Genomic DNA, 23803 nt, shown 5'->3' on the forward strand with positions numbered 1-23803 from the left:
TCTGACTTAGACCCTCTCACAGGGAATCTAACAGTTACAGCTAACTGGGGAAACAGTAGTCCAGCTACTGCACACAATTAACACTGGATGGTTTGCCAAGGCTGCTGCAGTGTATTGCATATACCCAACAATTACGGTATATTTGAAGCCAAACGTTAGCCTCTGCTGGACTTAGAGGCTTGGCTTAATCACTATTTTCATTTGAGATTTTAGTGTCTGTGCTAATAGTTAACTGTTAACTAAATGTATAACTAAATATAAGCATGAAAAGGTCAACTAATAGTTTACCTTGTCATGCTTATATTTTTCTCCCTTTTGGTATAACCATAGTTCTTTGTTGGATTATTTGCTGAGTAATATTTATCCGTTCTGCTGTGATGTATCTGAGAATGTATGACTAGATTAATATATTTGATGGCACTCAAGGTACACCCCAATTATCCATCAACATCTTTTGTGATGCAATCCAGCTCAACGCATAAAAAAAAGTCACAGGAGGGTACCTCATGTGGTTACCTCCCGATAACTGCCTTCTGTCCATATTCAAGTATATTCCAGGAGATAATACTGAGTCACAAGTGTCACTTTCTTTGTTTGCATGGCTTCAGAAATTCTGAACATGTCAAAATACAATTAGAATGTCGTCAATGTGCCCAAGACTTTGGTTGCAAAAATGATATTAAGGCCAACAAGCGGGATGACTTCATTTGCAATGTGGAAGAACGGACGAGATTCCACGCGGTTTATCAAGTCTTCAATCACTAATCTCTGTCATCTTTTTAAAATGACAAATTCAGCCGCAAAATCCCAAAATGGCCACTTTCCATTAGGTGATTGGCCTCATTTCTACCCTGTGGTCCACGCTGGAGAGGTCTTGGAATTTGTTGGCCCAAAGCCTCCCCTCCTCTCGCAGTCAGCCGTAAGAGTTCTTGCAAGGGGTTGATTTTCACACCGCGCCATCAGTTCCGCTGCAAACTGGGGTAAAGTCTGAACACTTTGTATATCCATTCAGAGTAGAAAGCAACGTTAACAAAAAGCGCAGGCTGCGAAGAGGCGCATTTTGTCCTTTGGATGCTCACGCCGACAATGACTTTGCGCTCATGTTCCTGGCAAACCAATGGACCACCATTGTCTTTCTGCAAGAAGAGGGTAAAGGACGACACATCAGAGACAGCACGCTAACAAGCGCATTGTACTGTATTGCAGTATATGTATATGCAGTATATGCAGTATATGCAGTATATGCAGATTATGCAGTATATGCAGTATATCCAGTATATCCAGTATATGTTTAAACTAAAATGCTGATACAAAGCTTAAAAGGTCAGCTCACACAAACCTTTTTTTGTCATCACTGGTTTACTTCAATTCCAATGTCAACCATTTTCATTTGGACTATTTCCTTAGAAGAAAGTAGTCCCAATGAAAACTAGCTATTTAAATGTTGCTATGTTATTTGAGTGCCTTTTAAGAAATGTACATTCATGCTGCATTCAGGTCATTTCGGTTCTTACATCACATACGCCTTCTCCTCTTTTGCCACCAGCACATATTCTGCTTTCCCCAGCATCCCCTTTGATTTGTGAGCACATGTCATTGTTTACCATGGGCATGGTCAAAGAGTTCAGTGCCTCATCGTATCCTGTGTCTGAACAGAGAAGGAAATGCAGTGTAATTGTAAGACATGGTTACAGACGTTATTTTTGTTTGAATAATGGTTAAACTGCAAAGTGGCATGGCAAATGGGTGAAAGAAGGCAGTACTTTTGGTTTCCCCCCATCCATACATGGTGCAGTTGGTACGCTCGGGGATGTGACACTCTTTAACTGGAAGATGAATAGTGGAGGCACCCTCGGACACAGGGGCAGGACTAGAACAAAAATAATAAATCATAAATTACGTTAAAAAATAAAGTATAATAAAGTATCTCATATATAGATACAATATAAGAGACATGTCAAGCAAATAAGAAATGTTCTTTTTTTAAATCAATAGAAATAGATGTAGTTAAATCCATATCTTTAATAGATCAAATAGTTTTCCATATCCCTAGTCTAACATTAGGATCATGAATTAGTAGAAACCTAATGAGTAACTTACTCTTCTAGTTTCAGCATAACCAGATTGGACCCCTCTGGACCACAGATCAGGCGAGAGATGCGTAGTCTTGGGTGCCTTGAGGATTCATTGAGGTGGCGCAGACCAACCTGCACACTATAATCCTTGAGATCTGGAACACTGATGACCACAACGACCAAGATGTCAGTTGTAAACCTACACTAGTGTTACTTGTAACGTTGGCAACTGGGCCTGAGAAATAAAACTTTAAACAGAAAGCCTGTGTTACAAACTGGAGGTGAGGGGTTTGAAAGAAGTTTGTATTTAAAAGGCAGGCATAATCTAATAAAAGGTGTTGCATTATGGGAAAAGTAGGATCCAGTGTAAATGGATCTTGACCATACTAGAGACTACAAGTTGGCATATCTTAGAACTTTTAAAGTCCAACCAACTTTATGGAAATGCAATACCAAATTACTGGAGTAGCTCTTTAAGGTACTGCAAGGAAAGTGAGCCTTGCATGGACCTGCAGTGGTCTCACGTTTGAAAAACAAATATGCACAAGACAAAAAGCAAAGTCTCAAAGCAAACCATGTTTTTTCCACGACCCCCACCAGGCCTTAAAATATCAGCCTAAGGCCACTGATGTACACCATATGAAATGCATACAGAACTGTACATAGATAAGAGACATTTCCTTTAAAGTCTCTACTTCAGATGTAGAGATACTATGTGTATATGACTGACTGACATAGACAACTGCAGAAGTTAAACAGATCTGTTGGCCGAAGTATTCTGTTCCATAGCTCAGGTCAGGCCTGTGGGAGTGAGTAACTTTCAGTAAACAGGATATATCCTACATCTTTGTGTTAATTATTAAAGTATTAAAAACAAGGTTTCAAGGAAAAAAGAAACATGTTTGGGAGATAAATAAAAGAGGTAAACGAGAGAGGGATTTTGGTAAAGTTTGTGAGATAAGGATGAATATGCGGAGTATTACCAGGAGGTGAAGCACTGTTGGTCCGTCAGAACCCAATCTTCTCTGATCAACGAGCCCCCACACAAATGAACCTTCCTAACAATATTTAAGAAGACAATTACGTTAGGTATAAAAGCATAAAAACAAATACATTTGAATAATTTTGTAAAAACACAGATGTAAAATTACTTACTCTCTTTGGATGCTTACAACCCAGCTGCCGTCTGTCCCTCGCACTTGGTGTCCTCCAACAATTCTGGTGTTTATATGCACAAAGCACGATATCTTGTGCCCTGTTAAATCTTAATGAGAAGACATTTTTTATGCCGCATGTTAGATGGATGTATGTATTGTTAAGGAAAACTTCAAAAGACATCCATAAAATATGATTTGCTTAGTCAGGTACATGACAACATAATGCTTTGGTATAAAGAGTTAAAAGGAAAAGGGACAAGATTAGACATAATATGACAAGGAATAGGACTAGACTAGACCAGATAAGCCAAAATGATAACTCACTGTGTGGTTGAGGAGCAACTGTAGCTGATTCACCTGATAGATGTAAAGACAAGCACATCAGTAAGAAAAGACCCCACAGCAGCAGGGAATCATTTCGACCATTGACAGACAAAGCATGAAACCTCATTGAAAAAGACACCCTGCTTTACTTTATAAAGACTTATATCTGAATCTGAATCATCGTTGGAGGCTATAACAGTCAGCAACCGCAGCAAATACATTTGCTCAAGACCTCAAAAACTTCATGGAAGATATGTTTTACATTATGGAAATTATTGTGAAGCCTTTTGAAAGAGCCTCTTCCATGCGGCCAGATAGAATCCAGCCAAGAAAAAAAATGTCGGGTCCAGCTGCTCGAGTGTGTATTTTCTCCAATAAAAGGATGGCAGCAGAGCCCTGCATCTGTTTGATGTTTGAGCATCACATGCTCTGCCAATTGGACAAAACCTTGGCTAACATAATACGTACACAACAAGCCAAGCTGTATAAAACATACACTTGACATCTTAGTTGAAGTCAATAAAAGCTGAAAACCTAAATCCCTTGTTTTATTCATTGTACTGCACCCTACACTTACACTGTCTTCTTCTGTACTGAGTGCCAATTAACGCTCTTTCAGACACAATATAGAATAAGTACAGCCAGGAAGACTATCCTTTTGTATTGGGTTAGCTTAGTTTAACACAAAGACTGGAAACAGGGGGGAACAGCTAGCCTGGCTCTATTAAAAGGTAACAAAATGCTATCAGCACATCTAAAGTACATTAAATAATATTTTTGTATCTTCTTTGTTTAAGCTGCACAAACACGGAAGGTAGAAAAAACAGTATGTTGTGGATTTACATGTGTTTCGAGTCTTTTTGCTGTGCTAATCAGCGGCAGGCACTAGAAACATATTTAAAAAACAGCCTATCCATATTTTTATCCAACTCTCGGTAAGAAAGTCAATAATATCAAACTACTTCATTAAGGGGCTGATGTAACAAAGATGTATGTACTGTTGCAGTGACAGACATTAGAAAACACTAATATTTTGTATTTAAGCCACTCACAGTGCTTCAGTTTGCAGTAGTCCCATGCCAAACGGTTATTTGGGTTGGTGTAACACCAGGGGCCATGTTTGTCCCGGTCTGGATTCCGGCAGTAGTTCTTATCCAGCCCTACATGGGATTCTGTAGAGTGAGTATCCCCACTGTAAAACACACAAATACAGATTCTCATATTCCATTTGTTATTTTGCACACAGTGTATCATAACTAACACTGGGCCACACCTCATGAAGTTTCATACACGCTCTTGCACACTAATCTAGCATGTATGTCATCACGCACATACAGTACATACACACTGCAAGTAACCATGGTATGCCTGGAAAGTCTGACTGTGGCTTTCCTATAGTGCAATGAATCCTCTGCATTCGCTGCACAGAGCCCGTAGAAGGAAACGCAGAGTTTTGTGAAGAGCACTCATGGGAGTATGAAAGTATGCACTCTAAGCATTCAGCAGGGCTCAGACCAGCAGGAGCCACATCCTCTGTCGAATGTTTCGGCTGTGCTTCCGATTTGGTAGAATTCACGTTTAATTGTGTGTTTTTTGCAATGTTCCAGTTGGCTCAGAGATAATTAAATGTAATTTTCTCAGATATCCAAAGTATCACTGAAAAACAATTACTTGGTAGGAGTTTGGACACACACACACAAAAATAATACTAAGCGATGGGCAACAATTTGTCAGAAGGTGAAGATAATTCCACTTCCCAGGAGAATGTTAAACAAGCTGTTGCTCTCAGCAGTTTTTCCTGGGATGACCCTTAACCTTGAGCAGGGTAGACTCCCTGGCTGCAGTCTATGCGAAGGAGCTGATTGGCTTTGATCTACTTTCCTCGGAAAGCACTTCCTGGGGTCAGGGGTCGTCTCTGGAACATGTCCATCTGTCTGTGCCATTTTGGCTTTTAAAATTCCTGTAAATTAAGTAATTCCAACAGCCTGACTTAAGCATAAAGCAACAATCCTGGAGTGGGCAACCTTTCCGTCAAGATGGGTCACTTGGAGAGCACTCCAGGGTTTCCTCTCGTCAGTTAGATGAATAATAATTGGGCCCGGTATTGACCCCTGAGGAACCCCTGATTTCCTTTTGCTGTTTGTTTTCACTGCTTAGCTTCATTCATATGAAAGGGATTTTCACAAGGCAATGGGAACTAAATCGTCAACAAACACTCATCAACTGAGCTGAAAAGAATGTCAGCCTCTCTAGGAAACGTCTCAAGTGTTTCTCAGTACAGCTCAAGCTTGAATGGGAGTTAAAAGAAGGAGAAAAACAACATTTGATATGCAGAATAAAGAACGCTTACCTGTTAATATGATGTGACCAGTCTGCACAGGGAATCCCAGATCGAGTTATGGATAAAGTGCCCCTGTACGTCTCTCCGTTGTCTTCATAACACTCTAAGGAAGAAAGGGATATCTTAATTTCAGACTGTCTTGTTAAATATTTCCAGGAGAGCATAGAATTACTCAACCCAGCAGTTTTCTCAAACACTTAAATGCAAACAGTGATTGAGCAATACCCAAAGAAATACATACATGATTTGGGTGTTGGCTGTCTTTCTCATTGATGCAAACATACCATAATCAAGTTCAGATTTTTGGCTTCTCTTTGTGGTTTTTTGCATGATTTTAATGGCAAGGGCCTCTGTGTAACCTGTGGTAGAAATCCTAAAACCTTACTATGTCTGTTCTTAAACAGAATCAGAAGAGGGGCTGAAGTTACATTACTAACAGGCTGCCCCCCCCAGTTTAACATGTGTGGTAATCTTACTGTAAATGTAGAGGAAAGAAACATGGGAAATGACAGCGAGCACTAATGCCCAAGTCTGGTGTTTTTGTTCTTCTATGAAATGGAATTCATTGGGCAGCACGCTGCCAAGTGGCCCAGTCCTACGGGGGCAATACAGAATGCCTGTGTAACTCCAGACATGGCTTTTGAAGCATTTGTATTTATGTATTTCAATCACATTATTCATTTAACTATATGGATAGTTGCTATTCTTTTGGAGTTTGATCCTAAGAAAACACTGGCAGTCTAAAGAAATAGTTTGACATTTTGGGAAATAGAGAGAGTTCGATGAGAAAATAGTTACCAGTCTTGTAACTAAATAAACACAGTTGCTTTTGGATTTATGCTCTTTTGGTTGTGTGGCATATCTGTTTGGATCTGAAGCCCAGTTTACACGTAAACGGTTATTTTTAAAAACAGAGACATCCCTGCTTCTGTGCCCTTTAAATGCAAACAGAGAATTTGACTCCGAAAACGATTCTTTCTAGAAACTCCGGCCATAGTGGAGATTTTGAGAAACTCTGGTTCCTCGTTTGGAAGTCTTCTGAAGCCAATGCCACAGTATGCTCCAGAACGTGCAACTGAGTCATAGGTGTGGCCTATGTTTACATTTTCATTTGGCCGTGGTGATCATGGATCATTGGCTAACAAGGGCTTGAGCTTCCCTATATACTGCCGCCTACAGGTTTGCTGTTGATGGCATATACACGGGTTAGTGCAAACACATTTCGAAATATCTAATTAACACATTATATCTTTTCATGTTCACTGGTCACAAAATAGTTACAGCGCACAACTTCCTTTAAAAACCACAACTTGTCGCTTTCCACATTTCTGTTGCAGTGAGGCTTAAACATAAGAAATATTCGTTAGAAAGCTTTGGGTAGTAGTAGATGGATTTTCTTACCTGTGGACAGAGCCAGGCTAGCAGGTTCTCCCTCTTTCCATTGCTTATGCTAAGCTAACTAGCTTCAGGCTCTAGATCCATATTTATATAAGGGCGCACTCACTGTCTGTTTCACACTTAAAGTGCACTCACACTTGGCCCAGATTATCCGTGCTTTAGCGTGATTGTCTCCTCTCCCTCTCCCCGCGGCCCAGGCCTGCTTGCATTTCAATGAGCTGAGCCACGGCTTGACTGCTTATTAATACGTCATCACCCCTCAGAGATTTAGTTTTGACTGACTGTTTTAATGTTTGAATGCAATGAATGAAATCTGAATGAAATCTGCAATATAAACCTCCGCTTCAGACCACCGCGAACTGTTCGGCTGCTCAATGTCAATCACGGGGAACAGACGTATGTAAATAGGCTTCAGGACCACCGTCAAATACGTGTTCAGACACGTGCATCCAGGCTTTACAAAAGTCCACTTATCTCAACCGGGCTGCGGCCGTCAAGAGTACCGTGCCTGGCCATGTTAAACAGGCCGTTTTTTACAGCATAATTAAACCTATTTAAGGCCTGATTACAAAAAAAATTCTACAGAAGTCTGTATGTTTAGGTCATATCTCCATGACAACACTGAGGGGGATGAATTTTTTTTTTTTCCAGGCTAGTTTTTATTTTTTTGGGAGGTCAAAGTTTCTGAATAATTAGGGGTGCAGCCACTTGAGTGACAGCTAGCTGCTGGCCCTCACTTCTCCTTGGAGGCATACGTCAGCCAGATGTACATCACCCTCCCTTTTGGTAAGAGGAAATGAGGCGGAGTTAGAGTCTGACAAAATGGTGGCGACTGTAGGTGAGTACGATTGGATCAAGTTGAGAGAACAGACCTTGTTGGAGATGCTACGTCCATTTTTTACACACTGGTCAAACGAACTACACTTTAGCCGTCATTCGTGCTTGGGCATGGTACGAATGTACAGTGTGAGTATGCCCTCAGAGACGTATTTTCTCATCTAACCCTTGGAAATGAATAAGCATATTTCCCCAAATGTCAAACCATTCCTTTAAAATTTAAGTCGTATGGTAATTTACCTATTTTTTGTGTGGCCTCAGCATCGCACCTGGGGATGTGGGTGCAGTTGGCTATCCTCTGATTAGGGTCTGTAGTGAAGCACCATGGGTAATCTGCACCATCAGGGTTACGGCAGTAGTTCTCTCTGAGGTCTCTATAACACATACACAAACTACAATTTAAATGATGGTGCTGATGTATTTTTTTACAGCAATGCTGTCAGTTTCAGGCTCATCACTTTCCTTTTTGCATTTCAACAGTCAAACGCACAAAATGCTCAAAAATCACCTCCTTGGCAGAGCAGAGAGAATTGAATCCAAGCTGTCAAGGTGCCATGAAACAAACATTACTCACTTGCATTTGAAGTTCTGAGGAAGAAAGGAGTGGTTATGGGGCAACTGGGAGTCCCAGCGCTGACACGTCACACCCTCTGGAGTGACATTCATTGTGCCTCGGTAATCAGTCCCCTTTCCCTGCACACAGGATGTTGTTACATTGACATCTGTGTCCTCACTTGAGTCAGAATCTAGCAAAGAAAGAAAAAGACAGAAATTGTAATTGTGAGATTAAGCATGAGAAAGAAGGTTGCCGAAGAGAGTGCGATACACTAACTGAAGGCGGGAGGGAGGGAGATATTAATCCCCAGAAGAATGTGTCATGCTTAACCTAGAGACAGATGATCAAAAACAGTAGCACTCCCCCCTTGTCTCAACTACGATAGGGGACTTTCTGTGTATTCATAACACCAGTGCCCCACATTCTTTCACGTAGGGACATCCACAACAATATGCAGTTATTTAACTTGCTGACGGCACACAATGTCGCATGTTGTTGTAAGAAAAACCTGGAGCCTGATCATATTCGTGAATACATCTTTGCCTCAACATTAAACATAAATGTCATTTTCTGGTGAATTTGTTTATTGCAACCCAACCAAAGTTATCACATCCAACCCGATCTGGCTGGGGCAACTTTATCCACTGGAAAGCTATTCCAAACATCTTCAGATGGAATTCTGCTTTTCAGCAGTGCAGGGATAGCAGTACACGGGGAGCGACTTCTCCCCTCTGGATTTCTGTCTCTGTTTCTTTAGCCTTTGACAAATGAGATGGGAGAAGATGGAGGAGGAAAGGGAATGTTTTGAGGCAGAAATGAGAAGGCGGATGGAAAAGAGGGATTCTTTTGCTTGATGTAACGCATGCCAGTGTCTGTGTGCACTGTGTAGTACAGGTCAGTGGTTTTTATCTTTCTGAGGGCAGGCATTGAGGGATGCACACACATCTGGACAAATGCAGATTCTCCACCCTTGCTGTAAATCATAACATGAACACATGAACTGTAGTACATGTGTGTATGTGTCTGACAAAGAGAGATGCTCCATGTGTTTGTAGGTGTGCATGTGGGAATATTTCACTGTGCTTTCAATGAAAAAAAAGAATAAATCCTCCAGTGGTGTTATTCTCTTTCCATTCTTTTTCTTTTCCCTTTGTCTTTTGTATTACATATGAAGGCAAACGTCATTTAAACCACAACCCGGTCAGAATCTTTCAAATGTAATATGACTCAAGTGGAGTTATATTGTTTATTCCCTCAGCAGATGTCGAGACACATACGTATGTCTGAAACATGTTGAGAAACACAACCATATCATATATGATAGTGCTGCAATTATCCCTAAGGTTATTTATTTATGTATTTATTTTTACTTTACAATTTATCGAGTATGAATTGTTTTCATATTGCTTGTTTTTTTTAGTCCAAGATCCAAAGATATCCAATTTACGTATATCAAATAAAGAAAAAGAGGCTGGAACCAGAGACAGTTTGGCATTTTCTCTTGATTAATAACTTTAAGTTGCTTGTGTAACCTTTGTTCTTTGAGTAGTGCTGTCTAACACGTCAATCCAAAATCTCCCATAGGTTTTCAATTGGATTAAGATCTGGCCATAACATAAGATTCACATCATTTTCACACTAATCAAACCCTTCAGTAATCCTTTGTGTCTGCTATGGCAGCATCTGTATTCATTGTGTTCCTCCACTCCACTTTTCCTTTAATTTGTCACTTATTTATATACATAATGATTTTCATACTGCTAAAAGAACCTTTAGGCCTTCTGATGGCCATGTGACGCATCTCTGCATAATAGCCTCTATTGTAACGAACCATTTTACAGCCCCTTGTCATCTGGGAGTGGTCTCTGAAGTCAGAGTGTCCCCTTAACAAACAACATATTAACTATTCCTGGTTGAGGTAGAAAGTTTTGATGCTAAGCACCACATGACAAACACAGCACAATAAATGAAAACCTTATGACACTGCTGGGGGGAAGAGGAGCTTCCATTACTCTGTTCACCACAACCACCAAAGTCCTAATACCCTGGCTCCCTCAAACACTGAGCTGGTAGAACTCAACCACAGCCTGTCCAAAAACCAAGTAAGGGATTCTCAACGCCACATCCACTTTTAAATCTTACAATGGATTTCTAACTGTGTGATACAGACTGTCACAAGTCAGTTAAACAATAATTTTGGTCTTCTGTTCAAAGCCCCAGACTTAAAGTTTATACAGTACACACAGCCCTTACCACACACAGAGATGTTGCAGTACTCCCACACAGTTTTGGGATCCATGGTGAAGCACCAGGGACGAATACGATTATCAGGGTTACGACAGTAGTTGTCCCTTAAATCTCTGTGTCGATACCTGAGAGAGAACACAGAGAGGATACAGAAAGAAAGAAAAAAAAATCAGAGGGAGAGAAGTACGTCATATTGAATGGTGAGGTCTGCCTCTCCTGAGTATTAGCGTAAGTTATTCAAGCATCTGCCGTGGGTGTGTGCAGCGTTGTCAGTGAGAAAGGTTAGTTTGTGATTATAAGCTTTGCAGCTTACTTTTTGCGTTGGAAGTGGTGTTTGTGAGGCCTTGTTGAGTCCCATCTCTGACACTCCTTGCCACTCTCTGTATGGTCCATTTTGCCCCGGTAATCTTCCCCATTACACGTCATACAGACTTCTGTCAACAAAGAAAACAACAGTTAAAACTTTCTTTTCTCTAATTATGAATTCAAACTCAACTAATGACTTGTGGGTGGATGGATGGATAGGTAGGTATCTTTGACTGAGCTATTTTGAAATTGTTTATCGTGTGCAACTGTTGTGTAATGTGCTAAATAATAAAACATGTTAAAGTTCATTTTAATTGATAAAAAAACACAAACATTTTCCCCATGACTTTATAATAATGTGTCTTATTGTCCACTGGTGTCAGATGTCTTACCCTCTGAACACTGTGGTATCCCACACTCCTCGGCTCGTACGTTGGGGTCTGTCGTGTAGCACCACGGACCACCGGGATCGTTGTTGGGATTCCGACAGAAGTTCTCCCTCAGGTCTTGTGTTGGGTACCTATCAGGATAAAACCTGCAAGGGAGCAGACAGAAATTCTTGAAAGTGTTAACTGATACTGTAAGCTGTATAAATAAATTTTAGGGAGTACTTCCACACTTGGCTGCGCTAGTGGTGTATACAGTCTCGTACCTGCCTGCTAGTGCTCTCAGTGACAAGCCAAATAAATTCAAAGGCATATACATTAACATATAAGCTTCATTCTGAGAAATGCTTGCGCCTGCAATGTGACCAGGTTACTTTTCAAGTCACATAAATCGTATGCAAAGTAAGTCATCAATATCTCTTCAGTTTTGCACCTTTTGCTTGATTGCCTTACTGATTCCTACCATATCCCAGCTCCCTCATGTGTGAAGCAGCCAGACTTTTTCACAGCACAGTGACCACCAACAGCACAGAACAATGCTACGAACCACTTGGAGCAGACCAAGCAGCTCTTTTGCTGGCAGCCTTTGAACACGTTTAAACCTAATCCCTCTCTGTCATCGGCTCCCTCACATCAGTGTGAAACAAACGACTGTAAGGCCGTAAGAAAAAGAACCTGGCTAGTCCAAACATATGGGATGTAACAATGAGGAGCAGCATGGGACCCTCGTACTAAATGAACAGTGCGTGAAATTCGTCTTCTGTCAGGGCAGGATGATGAAAAGCTGGCATGTCAGCACCCCCTGATCCGCGCTGACCACATTCCCCCTCCCACCGAGGGAGACAGAGAGTGAAGACAGGAGAAAAAGATGTGGTTGTGGAAGTGGCTGACTTTAGTGCGGAAAACAAAAAAGCGATCATAACGGAATGAGCAAAAAGGCGTGAGTTCAGTGTTTAATTAATGATGTACAAAGAAAAAACATGTGCAGGAAACAAGGAACAAGTCACCCTCCCTTCAGCAGCTTGTCTGAACACACTACCCCAGACAATGACTCTTTTCTAGGGGGAGTCTGCTCTGCTCTCCCCTCCGTGCCCTGGGGCTTACGCAAGGCTTCTACACTAATGCACTACATCATTCAACCCAGAACTAGAAGAAATCTCAGGCATCTAACTTATCAAGAGAAAAAAGAAAGGGAAGGTCCTGAACTTCAGACCACAGTCCAACTACAAAAACATAACAGGGTTAAGTTTAACAGCAACATTTCACGTTTGCATGTAACTGCAACAAAACACTTGTTCCTCTTTGCTGCAGCAGTCTGCCAAGTGCTAAAATCCACATCTGTTGTATGTAACTCACAAGCTCAAGCTTGCTATGATAAAACGGTATCCTTAATTTATAAATGGAATTACAAGGTCCCTCACTTACAAAAAAAGGTCGCATCTGGTGAGAGTCCGTAAAAGGCCGCTGCATGGGAGCAAGTTAGCCATAATGATGTTACACTAACAGATGTTGGCCAGTTATTCATCTCCTTGCCAAAGTCTGTTCCCATCGGAGCACAGACACACATGCTTGCTCTCTGGGCCGGCTATTGGCTAGGTTTTTGTAAATCACCAAAGATGAAATCTAGACCTGAAGTAACTGCTGCAAAATGTCTTGCAACATGCACCTGGAACAAAGATAGTCATGCTTCAATGCTACAGCATCAAAAAGTATTCAGAGAGTAAAGCAAGCGAACAGGGGCTTTATAAATCTTAAGACATTTTGTGAAATGCACTTAATCACTTTCTTGCAAAGAGTAAAATGAGAAGATTAATAGCACTCTTGGTTTTGTCTGTTTAAAAATGGACATATGGCCAGAGGGTGGTTAGTTTAGCTTAGCTTAGTTTAGAGACTAACTAACTTCAGAGAGAACTACCTAAAATGACGGAAACCAACTTTGGGAAAAATGTATTGTATATGTATAATGTATAAGTACTTTGATTTTTTTAGTATGGCCCATGTACCATCCACTAATATAGAGGGGTGGGATTTAAGTCCTGTACTGCAGCCAGCTACCAGGAGGTTTCAAAAAATAGGCCTGCCTAACAAATTTAGCAAAGTGTACAATCGGTTGAGCCATGCTAGTTGTTTCCCCCTGTTTCCAGTCTCTCTGCTAAGCTAAGCTAAGGTAACTGGCTGTTGGAGGCTTCATATTTAAAGCACAGACTTGAGAGCGATAACTTCTCGTCTGCAGGAAGCTGTGTGTTTCTGTAGCTGAGCGTGCTCCCTGAAATCCCAGTGGAAATGTAGAAAAATAAAAGAATGTCCCTGTGGGAATACATTTATGATTGCGATGATATTTATGATTATTAATATGGACAGAATTTTTCCATTCTCCATGCTTGGCTGGGAATCAATACACACTTCTTTCAGAGCCTTGGTTCAAACTAAATATAGACAACAGGTGGAAGTCCCATTCCTGGAAGGGAACCTCCTGAGAAATCACCCCTGGCCCACGGCGATCGGTCAAGCATGAAAATAATAGTTACCTGAAGCTCAAATGGTGCGTGGTTCATTATGGTGGTAATTCTCAAACAGCGGGACAGTCCCATGTTAGGTAACCCCACAGTGGCACTAAATCTCCCTTAAGTAAAGCTCCCTTTGACCTTTTGAAAGTTAAAAGTTGCTGACAAGCCAGGGCGATGTAACATTCGCCATCTGGGACGAGGACTGGAACCGTGTGTCAAATAAACAATGACAAAGCATTCCCAATGTGAAGAGCTGCTTCTGGAAAGGGTAGGGAGAAATAGACGAGGGAATTACGACCTGATGGGGGATCAACACTGTAATGTGCTTTAATTGTGCGGGCTCACTGAGCTTGTATTTTCTTTTAGTATGTCTGTGGCTTCGTGAGCTGAGGTAGACAACAGACAAAACATTACTTCAGTATATGCATTTCTGCACTTTCTTTCTTTTATTCTATCTCCCTTCTGTCTATTTTTCACTCTTAACTTCTTCAAACTCTTCTCACTCTGTCTCTCAAACCCCCTCCCTGCCACAGTTAAAATATCTTGTACCTAATGAGCCCCACTAATGAGATGCTGGCACAGAACCATCGTCACAAATTCCCTGATCTTACCTCGCCTGAAGTTAAGAGAAAACAGCTTTGGGATACACCTGATGGCCTACAGTGCAGCAGAAAAACAATCCTGATGGAGAGGACATCCCTGCATGCGTTGAAAGAAATCTGACTTATTCCTGGCTAAACGTTCACCCGTCTCCAAGCCTCCACCTTCCCTTAAATCCCAAGGTGCAAGGGGATGATTGGAGCATCTATAAATCAGCTGCTGAGGCCTGTACTGTATCACCCAGAGAAACAGAGAAGGCGCATCCAGGAAGGTGGCGGAAGCCTAAAGATTAGAGAAGCAGACTTTGAAGGCTGCTGGTTCAAATCCACAGGAACCTGGCAGGAGGATCTGAATGATTCACTCCTTCCACTCTTAAAAATGTTACATCGAGGATGCAATGATTTGCTTGATGACAAGAAAGGTTAAAAAAAAGAAAGAGAGGACTTACGTATGTTCATTGATGTTATTATCTGACCAAGCTTGGCAAGTGATGTTTGACTTCGTCCAAGACCTCCTCCCTCTGTAGTTGTCCTTGGTGCCGATGATACACTCCCTTATATAATCTAAGTAAGAGCAGAAGACATTAAAGGCATTTGAAAACATCCATGTATGTTCTCACTTCTACACGCGATCTCTGTTTACTCTTTGTGTGCCAATTTATCCACAGTTTAATCAATTAAAAGTTGATTTGCTTTCGCTGCCTAGACCACCTCGAATATATTTCCCATATATGGTCAATAGGACTTTTTTTTACAGCAAGTGTTTTAGTAGGTCCCAGTTTGTGTGTTATTCCCAAAACAGACAACTCCCTGAAGTTCATTAAATGTCACCCGGGGGGGTTTCCATAAATTTTGCAATAAATTCTAAAGTGCTAGATTCCACAGCCTGCAACGGAGAATGCCTTTGCGTTTCAACTGTAAACAATGAATTTTTGTGTTTACACTCTACTTAAGTGTGTTACATGTTTATGCATGCGACTCCCAAATGGAGTGATTAAACAGCAGGGGGGTAAGGGGGCTGCTTGCTTTTATTGTGTCAACAGAAAAACCAAAGGCCTTAAAAAGCGGGATCCGACGTAAGCAGCACAACCTGCAATCACCAACAAGCAATTTGCCTGTGTAAATCCATCTGCACCTGACCACTCTCATGAGAAAAAGCACCAGAGCGCATAAAGTCAACTTTAAGAGGCTTTTCATTGAAATACCACAACATCTACCTTTTTTTTCATACAAAGTAAAGTTGACGTTGGCCTGCTTCTGCACACCACGGGTGAAACGGTCAAAGGGAAGCAAGTGGCATTTCCTGTTGTGCCGTTGAAAGTTGAAAGCCCTGTAAAAAAAACGAAACACGGGAAGTAGGGAAGTAGTTGAGAGATGAACAAACGATAAACTACAAAAATATGTAAATACTGTGTCAACACAGGAGGAGAGGAGGAGTGAGGGGAACACGGCCGTGTTTCAGGGAAACCCAAAAAGAAAAATGAACTCACCTGCAGGGGAAGTTTTTCTTGACCTTCTTGCATTTGCGAGCGCAGTGTTCCTGCGACCGGCTGTTTCGCACCAAAGGGGGCTGAGGGCAGTCTGTGCAAACCAGCATGTGATTCTCACTCTTCTCATACTTCTGTAATGACGAATGAGTCCTTCTACAAAAACCTGCAAGAACACGAGGACACAACAAGTTATCTGCATGCTCTGGTGCAGCCATTAGCTTCACTGTTAGACTGGATGGAGATGGGACCTGCTAATGCCAGATTCATCTCATGTTAGAGCTACTGTCTCGTATAACATCAGGTTGCAAGCGTAACAGAGAGACTCAGCATATGGAATTGGCAAGAAATACGCCTGAACAGGTCAGCCGAAGTCAGCCGAACCCACATTTTCTGGATATGTGTATTTCCCTTTAAATGACCAACTTCTCAATCATACAACTGTCTAACGTTGTCCAGAGACGTGAATGCTTGCAAGTCCTAAACACTGAATTGTTCCCTACCTCTTCCATTCATCCCATATGTGTAAACGTGGCATGAGGACTGAGTTTGCCAGTGGCCAGTTCCGTGAGGAGTGAGTTCACACTACGTGACTTTAGATTTTCCACTTGCCGACTATTTTTGAAGTTACCCTACAAAAGCCCCAGGTCAGAGGAAATCAGAGCTCGCAAACTGGTGTGTGCTTTGTGTGACCCGTTCAAAGACGCAAACCAAGATGCTTCCCAATGCATCACACACGCATTGCAGCTATCTAGCAGGCAAATTATCTGGACCTAATGGGGAATCTATCGGGAAGCTGCAGCCAATGAAAGCGAAAGACATGGGCTGAAACCTGGGGGAGGGGTTGCTGTATCAATAGGACCTTTACTGTATGTGTTTCATTTGCAAGAGGGCCAAACGTTGTTGTTGCACCGAGAGGAAACAGGATATACAAAGTAAAGTGTTGTGAACACGTGTGCCAATGACAACATCAACATGACTACAAGAAAAGTTCTGTGGATTGATGCATCATGCACTGTATCACGTCATTTCCTGTCTCGTGTCTCGTGTTTGATAAAATGTAGTTTGGAGAACACATTCCTGCTGGTGAAAGATTATGTAGTGCATGACCCCCCCTGAGGCCAGTTAGTCATGTAGCGTGAAAACCACAACGACTTCAACACTCCCGATTACAAGACAGCAAGTTGTGTAGTGTGAACTTAGCTTAAGGTGGCATTGCTCTTTAAAGCCACCGGCGTTCAAGTTTACACTCCGCCCAGAGGACAGTTTAGAGTCATCATCCGTCTCCATTATGCTTTCTATTTTCTATTTATTTTCCCCACCAGATATAATTTTCCTCTGCGGGGTTATTTAATGGCATGTGGTTCAGACGAACAGAAAATAAAACTCTTTCAAAGAAACCACGTTTTAGGGCGTCCTGGTAGTAAGATATCAAGGCAAAATGAAAAATGGAATAAAAAAAATAAAAAAAACTGGGATACATGGCCAAACATTTCACTAATGCTGTCAAGGTGCTGGGGATGAAGAGGAATCTTCCAAATTGAGTCTCATGGTGGTTTTACTATTAGAACAGTGGGAGGCATGTACAGGTTTCAGAGTCTTGGCACGGAGGAAGTACAGGAAAGATGAAAGTATTTCACTGTCATATATTTAACTGGGTGGCCAGATGTCCATTAGAGCATCCTTCAACTACAGTTTGCCTACAGCCCCATGCCTGTTGGCATCCCCACTGCTAAATCATACTGAAACACCATTTTGCAAGTCCTGAACCCCTGAAGACCTGAGAAAACACTTCTTTAGATCCTGATTCAGCTGTGCTGGCAAAAGCGAGGTGGCGGACTGGTTTATGAGACAGACAATGAAGTATGAAGTGCATCCAGGATCAAAACCCAGCTCCCAAAATGCTCCCTAGATCTCCGACTTCAAACCGAGGTAGCTGCCTGAAAAATGCTGAGTTGGTGCTGAACTGTGAAGACAGCCAAGAGAACATAATGACCTGTTGTCCGTCCAACAGGTTGATGTGATCCAGCGCCTCAGTTGGAGATTTGATGCTTATGAAAGCATATCTCATATTTTACTGCTTTCAGAGAAAGCCACAAATCAATTTTTTTTTACTACTTAATGGTATTAGTTATGCTACAGTTTTATATTATGTAGGAAATTAAGCCCAATGGGGCGTTCATTATCAGGAAAACATGGACAACGGGGAGGCCAGACCTATATAACGGGCACATGGAAATATCTCCTGTCGCCAAGCCGTATCTTAGGCTTGTCCTATTTACTGATGAACGTTTATGGGAGGGTGATGATTGCTCCAGGCATTAGTCAAACCCTTAAGTGTCATCAGGTAAACTGAATTATAGTTTTGCGCCCATTAATTCCTGATAATGGACACCTCGTCGGGCATTAACGATTAAATAATAGACACCCTGCAAGCAATCATTTACCAAGACGGTTGTGGATGTATTTATGGATGGGAATCGAGAACTGGTACAAGAAACAGTAACAAACTAACAACTCTGAGCGTATCAATTCCTTATATCAATGCCAGCATGTTTTTCTGACAGTTGGGCATGCAAAACAATAATGTCAAACTTGTCAAATATGTCTACGTTGCTTGTAACAAGAAGGAGTCACGGCGGAGAAGAAGAAATAGTCCACAGTGTGGCGTTATAATGACATCAGGCTTAGCAAAAAAAAAAATTTAAATAAAAAAAGAAAGCTTTAAAAAGATTCTCTCATCTTATATACACTGTGTTCAGATTCAGAGATCATAACACAGTTGTACTGATGCTTGAAATTTGTGTCGGCCTACTATCGAGGGATCAATAAGGGAATCTGAATTGGAGCGATAAGTAGAATCGTTCCCGGTATTGGTATCAATAAAATCCCATCACTTCCCATCCTGACTATGATTCCTACAGATTTCCTAGGAACTTGCGTGCATGACTCCTTAACAGTCACAAAGGTCATATTAGAACTCCTGCTGTTTAATTGCAGTGACATTTTGCTTGTTCCTTGTCATTTTGAGCAACAAGGGTGGAATTAATTTTTTTCAGGGAGCAAAACAAGATGCGGTCAGAATTTCCTTTTGGCAGGCAAACTTTGATGTTATTGTTACTCATTATTTCTTTTAACTAATTACATTTGTTTTATATGTGCTAGAATCACTCACTTAATTGGCCTTCAATGCATGCTATAAAACATACAGTATGCTGGAAAATGGAAAACTGACAAAGTCTGATACAGGACATACGATGAATCATTTTTTTGTATTAGTTACAGGCCTTTGTTAAGAGCCATTTCTTTGGAAGAAATAGATCAAAAGAGAATTATATCATTGCAAAGACATGGCTAACCGTATATGAGATCCACGCAGGTTCAAAAGCAGGACAAAACCATATTTTAGGAGCAAATCCTCTGTGATACAAAGCCTTCATTTCTACCTACTGGGAAAAGTTAAGAGCCCATCCTTGAGCAGAATGGAGGTCTACTGTAAATGCTCGTTTCTGAGGGCTACATCTATGAATGCATTATGTGTTTAGTTACAATAGTTTTCCGTTTATAATTAGGGGCAAGTGCGATATAAATCACACAGGAAAATCTCATGCTACCGAGTTACAGCTACACGCTCCTGTGCCAAGAGCCGACACAAGACGTTGTGTGTGTACTTAGGATATTGTAAACTGTAGAGCGTTTAGAGGCTCCTCGTGGTTGAAAATGGTTTTCGGGGAGGACTTTGTTATTAATGTTTGGACTCCACCGGACCACATCTGGCACTCATCACACTGTTGTTCCAGCCCTGATGTCTGGCCAGGCTGCTCAATTAGATTTCACTTAGTCTCTTCCTCTCCTTGCAGTCAGGGTCCTGCTATCTCCAAATCCCAAACATTCGGTGAAGTTGGAGATTATAATAAAACGTGCTCAATGGGCGAGTGTGAGAGAGGTGAGATATAATGAGACAAGGCAGCCGTAGCTTACAGGAACAAGTTTGAGTCCCTTGTTAAGCTCGAAGAATGTAGATAGGAAAGGTGAGTGACCGACACTCTGACCTTCCTCACAAACTTCCACTTAGGTGCCCTTGAGCAAAGAACTCGCTCAAGAAGTGTCATCTGGAAATATATTTTAGCCCAGCTTTCCTAGAAAACAAGCAAAGAATCCGCTATTGTTAATCACAAAATGTGCACATTCTAAGGCACGTGTTGAAGGAAAAATGTAATCTATGACCAACAGGAAAGTAGCAGGTTAAAGGTGTGCCTCTGTCTGGGAATTAAGCAGATATTACATCTGCTTTAGAGAGCCAAGATGTGGAACTGGGCTCAGCAGCCAGATGTTCCCCCCGAACCCACCCCACTCTCCCTCACTCTCCCTCACGCACTCACACACACGCGCACACACACACACACACACACACACACACACACACACACACACACACACACACACACACACACACACACAGACGCACTTTCTATCTCTCTACCGGGACAGACGTACGAATACCACAGTCCGCGGTGCGCATTTTACTTTCCCCAGCTCCAGGGCGGTCAGAGGTCAGGGTCAGCACCCCCTCTTGGAGGTGGTAACTGGGGATTCAGTGCTTTACTCAGTGACATGTCAGCGGGGCGGATGTAAGCCGGGACAGTCCCTGTAACCACCCGTTAATCTGCGCCTCGTAAAAGAGCAGCACGAAGCCCGTTTGGATGACGGTTGGTCACGTCTGCGCCCCGGGCTGTGCTGGAAGACATGCAGCGCATCCTTTTGGTAGCTTGCGCCAGTCCAACAAATGCAGGAGTGTCAGTTTTATTATTATTATTATTATCATCATCAGTATTATTATTATTATTATTATTATATGAAATGACAATGAGCAATATAACACGTTTGACGACAAAGCAGATGCACTTCAAACGAAGCGCGCTGGCACGGCTGACTGCTGAATACGGCGCGCGTCATTATGCCTGAGGTGCAAACTTTGTGATTGCTAAATATTATTTCACAAAATAATTTATGGGCACAAGCTATAACTGATCGTTAAGTGAAATAATGGGAGCCCGGTGGATGAATGGGTTTCTGAAAGGAGGAACAGAGAAGTCTAATTTCATTCAAAGTCTCATTGTATAAAACAGAGAGCCTAGGTGTTTAGAAATATCACCTTGAGCTTAAAATAATAGCCCAGAGTATCACACCTCAATAAATTACCAGCCGTAGTCATTCATCAAAGAGCGCGAGCAAAGTCAACAGCGCAAGACAGGGCTTGTGATCAAGTTCATCAACATTTTTTTAAAGGGCTGCTTCAAGGCAAGTCCTGACGGTCAAAATCCAATTTGAAATGATGACAAATGAGTGATTCTGTCTTTCTTTTTTACTAATCACTTTTCTAATTTGTTTACCTTTTTATTCCCAACTTTCCGTTGTGTGTATTACTCACTTATAACAACAAACAAACAAATTAGATTCTGACATGAGACTAGAATGAATCCCAGCTGACATTGACCATGGAATTAACATCTCCTGCAGAAGCACATCTCTTCATGTCTTACCTGTATCCGATATAGTGACCACAACAAACACCACAGTTTGGTAAATCCATACGTTCGTCCTCATGGTTAAGGACTTGGAAGCGGGTTAGAATCCGGGTTAATTGAGCGACAGGCTCGGTGGTTGCATGAAGTCCAGAGTGGCTGATGAGCAGCACAAGACTTGCCTTCTTCACACTGATGAAAAGCGCACGTCCTCGGTTCAACCCCCTGTTACTTGAGTTTGCGCTCCTCTGTGTCAGGCAGCGTCTCTCCTCACCAGCGTCAAATCCTGGGCAATTAAATAGCGCCCCTTCCGGTAATTATTTTCAAAATAAAATCGGATGTGACTCACAAAAACGTGCAAATGTTCTGCATGTTTTTTTAACAGGCAAGGCAAGTTTATTTGTATGGCACATTTCAACAACAAGGTAATTTAGTTAAGTGCTTTAAATGCAACATTAAAAACATTGGAAAGAAAAGACCTAAATAAAATAAATAAAAAAACAAGGAATTGATGCTGCTAAAAGGAATTTTAGCAGCATCAATGACACAACATAACAATAGCTATATAGACAATGCAAATGTAGGCTTATGAGTTTAGCATTGAGTCAGTGAATCCAACAATTAGTGGCAGGCGTTGGGGTCCTCACCGCACAAACTGGGTGCCTACACAACTTACAAAACAATCTCAACAATTAACAGATTTACTTTTATTCACATACTTAGATCCCAATTATTCAGTTGTCAAACATTCATTTTTAAAACATTAAAAACATTGGGAAGAAACGCATGTAAATGACAATTAAGTAAAATAATTAAAAAATAAAGACAAGATCATCAAAAGCAAGAGAAGCAATTTCTGAAAAGGAATTTTCAGTTGTCAGTTATTAATTGAGTATTTTCAAGACAGGTAATAGAAGTTACAGTCCATTTTTGTCAACAAATCCTATGAAGTATGAAGCTAACAATGAATACCAATCATGTCTGTATAGCCAAAGTCTAATATAGTTTAATAAACAGGGTCATCCAAAGATCATTACAATATATTTTCACTGGTGACATATTCCTTCATTAAGGGGAGACCGGGGGAAATTGTAACATTTTCCTTTAGCTCACAGAAGTCTTGAAATACACTTGCCACCTTTTGATATAAGTAACATATATGTCCACCAATTAATTATACAATTGATAGATTTTCACAAATAACAACAAGACTACAAGACTTTAACATTCGGTTTAATGCAAGAAGTCAGTGTTACAACTGCCCTCTTGTTACAGTAGTTGTCAAGCCCATTTACCCCATGAGAGAAATAAAAGCTCAAGTTCCTATATATATAGGAACTTGAACTTTTATTTCAGTATATATATATATATATGTATATTCACACTCTGTCAATATTTAATATTGGAAAAAATTAACTGTTATACTAGAACAAATACATTTATTTTAACTTGTGCTTTTCAAGTGTATTTTTTTTACATTTAAATTTAGTGAAATATGTTAATTTTCTAAGAGAAATATATGATAACACGGAGGAACAAAACAATCTTGTATGTTGGCTAGCAACACCTATATTAGCACAGGTTGTTATGTAAAGAGAGAGAGTAAATTGATTGAAGTTTAAATTTGCAGTCATCCAAACTTTAAACAGAAAAAAATAGTATACATGAAAAAAAAAGTAAGTTTCCTAAAAAAAACATTTTTTTGAGAGAATCCCAAGAGTCAGTGTCAATGTAGTGTGTTTCTGAATGGAGGACTTGACTTTGATACAATTGTCCCCGGTCTCCCCTGTGAACATGGGCACATTATTCTGGGTCCAACACCATTATGTTACCTTAGATAGTACCGAGAGTGTTTAATCACTTTTTAGCACAATTTACTTTTTTATTAAAAACTACAGTCAGCCTTGTTGTGACCCATTTTTACATCTTATTAGGAATGCCAGCCTTGTTACTTTTTCAAAGTGTACTGAGGGAAAAATCTGTAGTAAATGAAAACACAAATTGGTTTCCCCTCAAATCCTCCCAGTTATCAAAAGCATATTTAACATATTTCTATAA

The 23803-nt window shown here is 40.9% G+C and overlaps 1 protein-coding gene across 1 annotated transcript; it reads right to left on the reverse strand.

Annotated features, from left to right (window-relative positions):
* Positions 1-959: 959 nt before the first annotated feature.
* Positions 960-21827, reverse strand: LOC310962313 (hepatocyte growth factor-like; the record flags this gene model as incomplete). The annotated part of the gene is made up of 18 exons (XM_083934726.1): positions 960-1136; positions 1515-1648; positions 1764-1870; positions 2101-2238; positions 3059-3133; positions 3231-3330; positions 3557-3589; positions 4609-4748; positions 5907-6000; positions 8373-8524; positions 8707-8878; positions 10942-11060; positions 11249-11369; positions 11634-11776; positions 15183-15297; positions 15951-16063; positions 16224-16386; positions 21764-21827. 18 exons carry the CDS (start codon positions 21825-21827, stop codon positions 960-962), a joined length of 2160 nt encoding a protein of 719 aa, XP_083790852.1.
* Positions 21828-23803: the final 1976 nt, after the last annotated feature.

This window comes from Echiichthys vipera (genome assembly GCF_963691815.1).
Source record: "Echiichthys vipera genome assembly, chromosome: 20".
Taxonomy (NCBI): Eukaryota; Metazoa; Chordata; class Actinopteri; order Perciformes; family Trachinidae; genus Echiichthys; species Echiichthys vipera.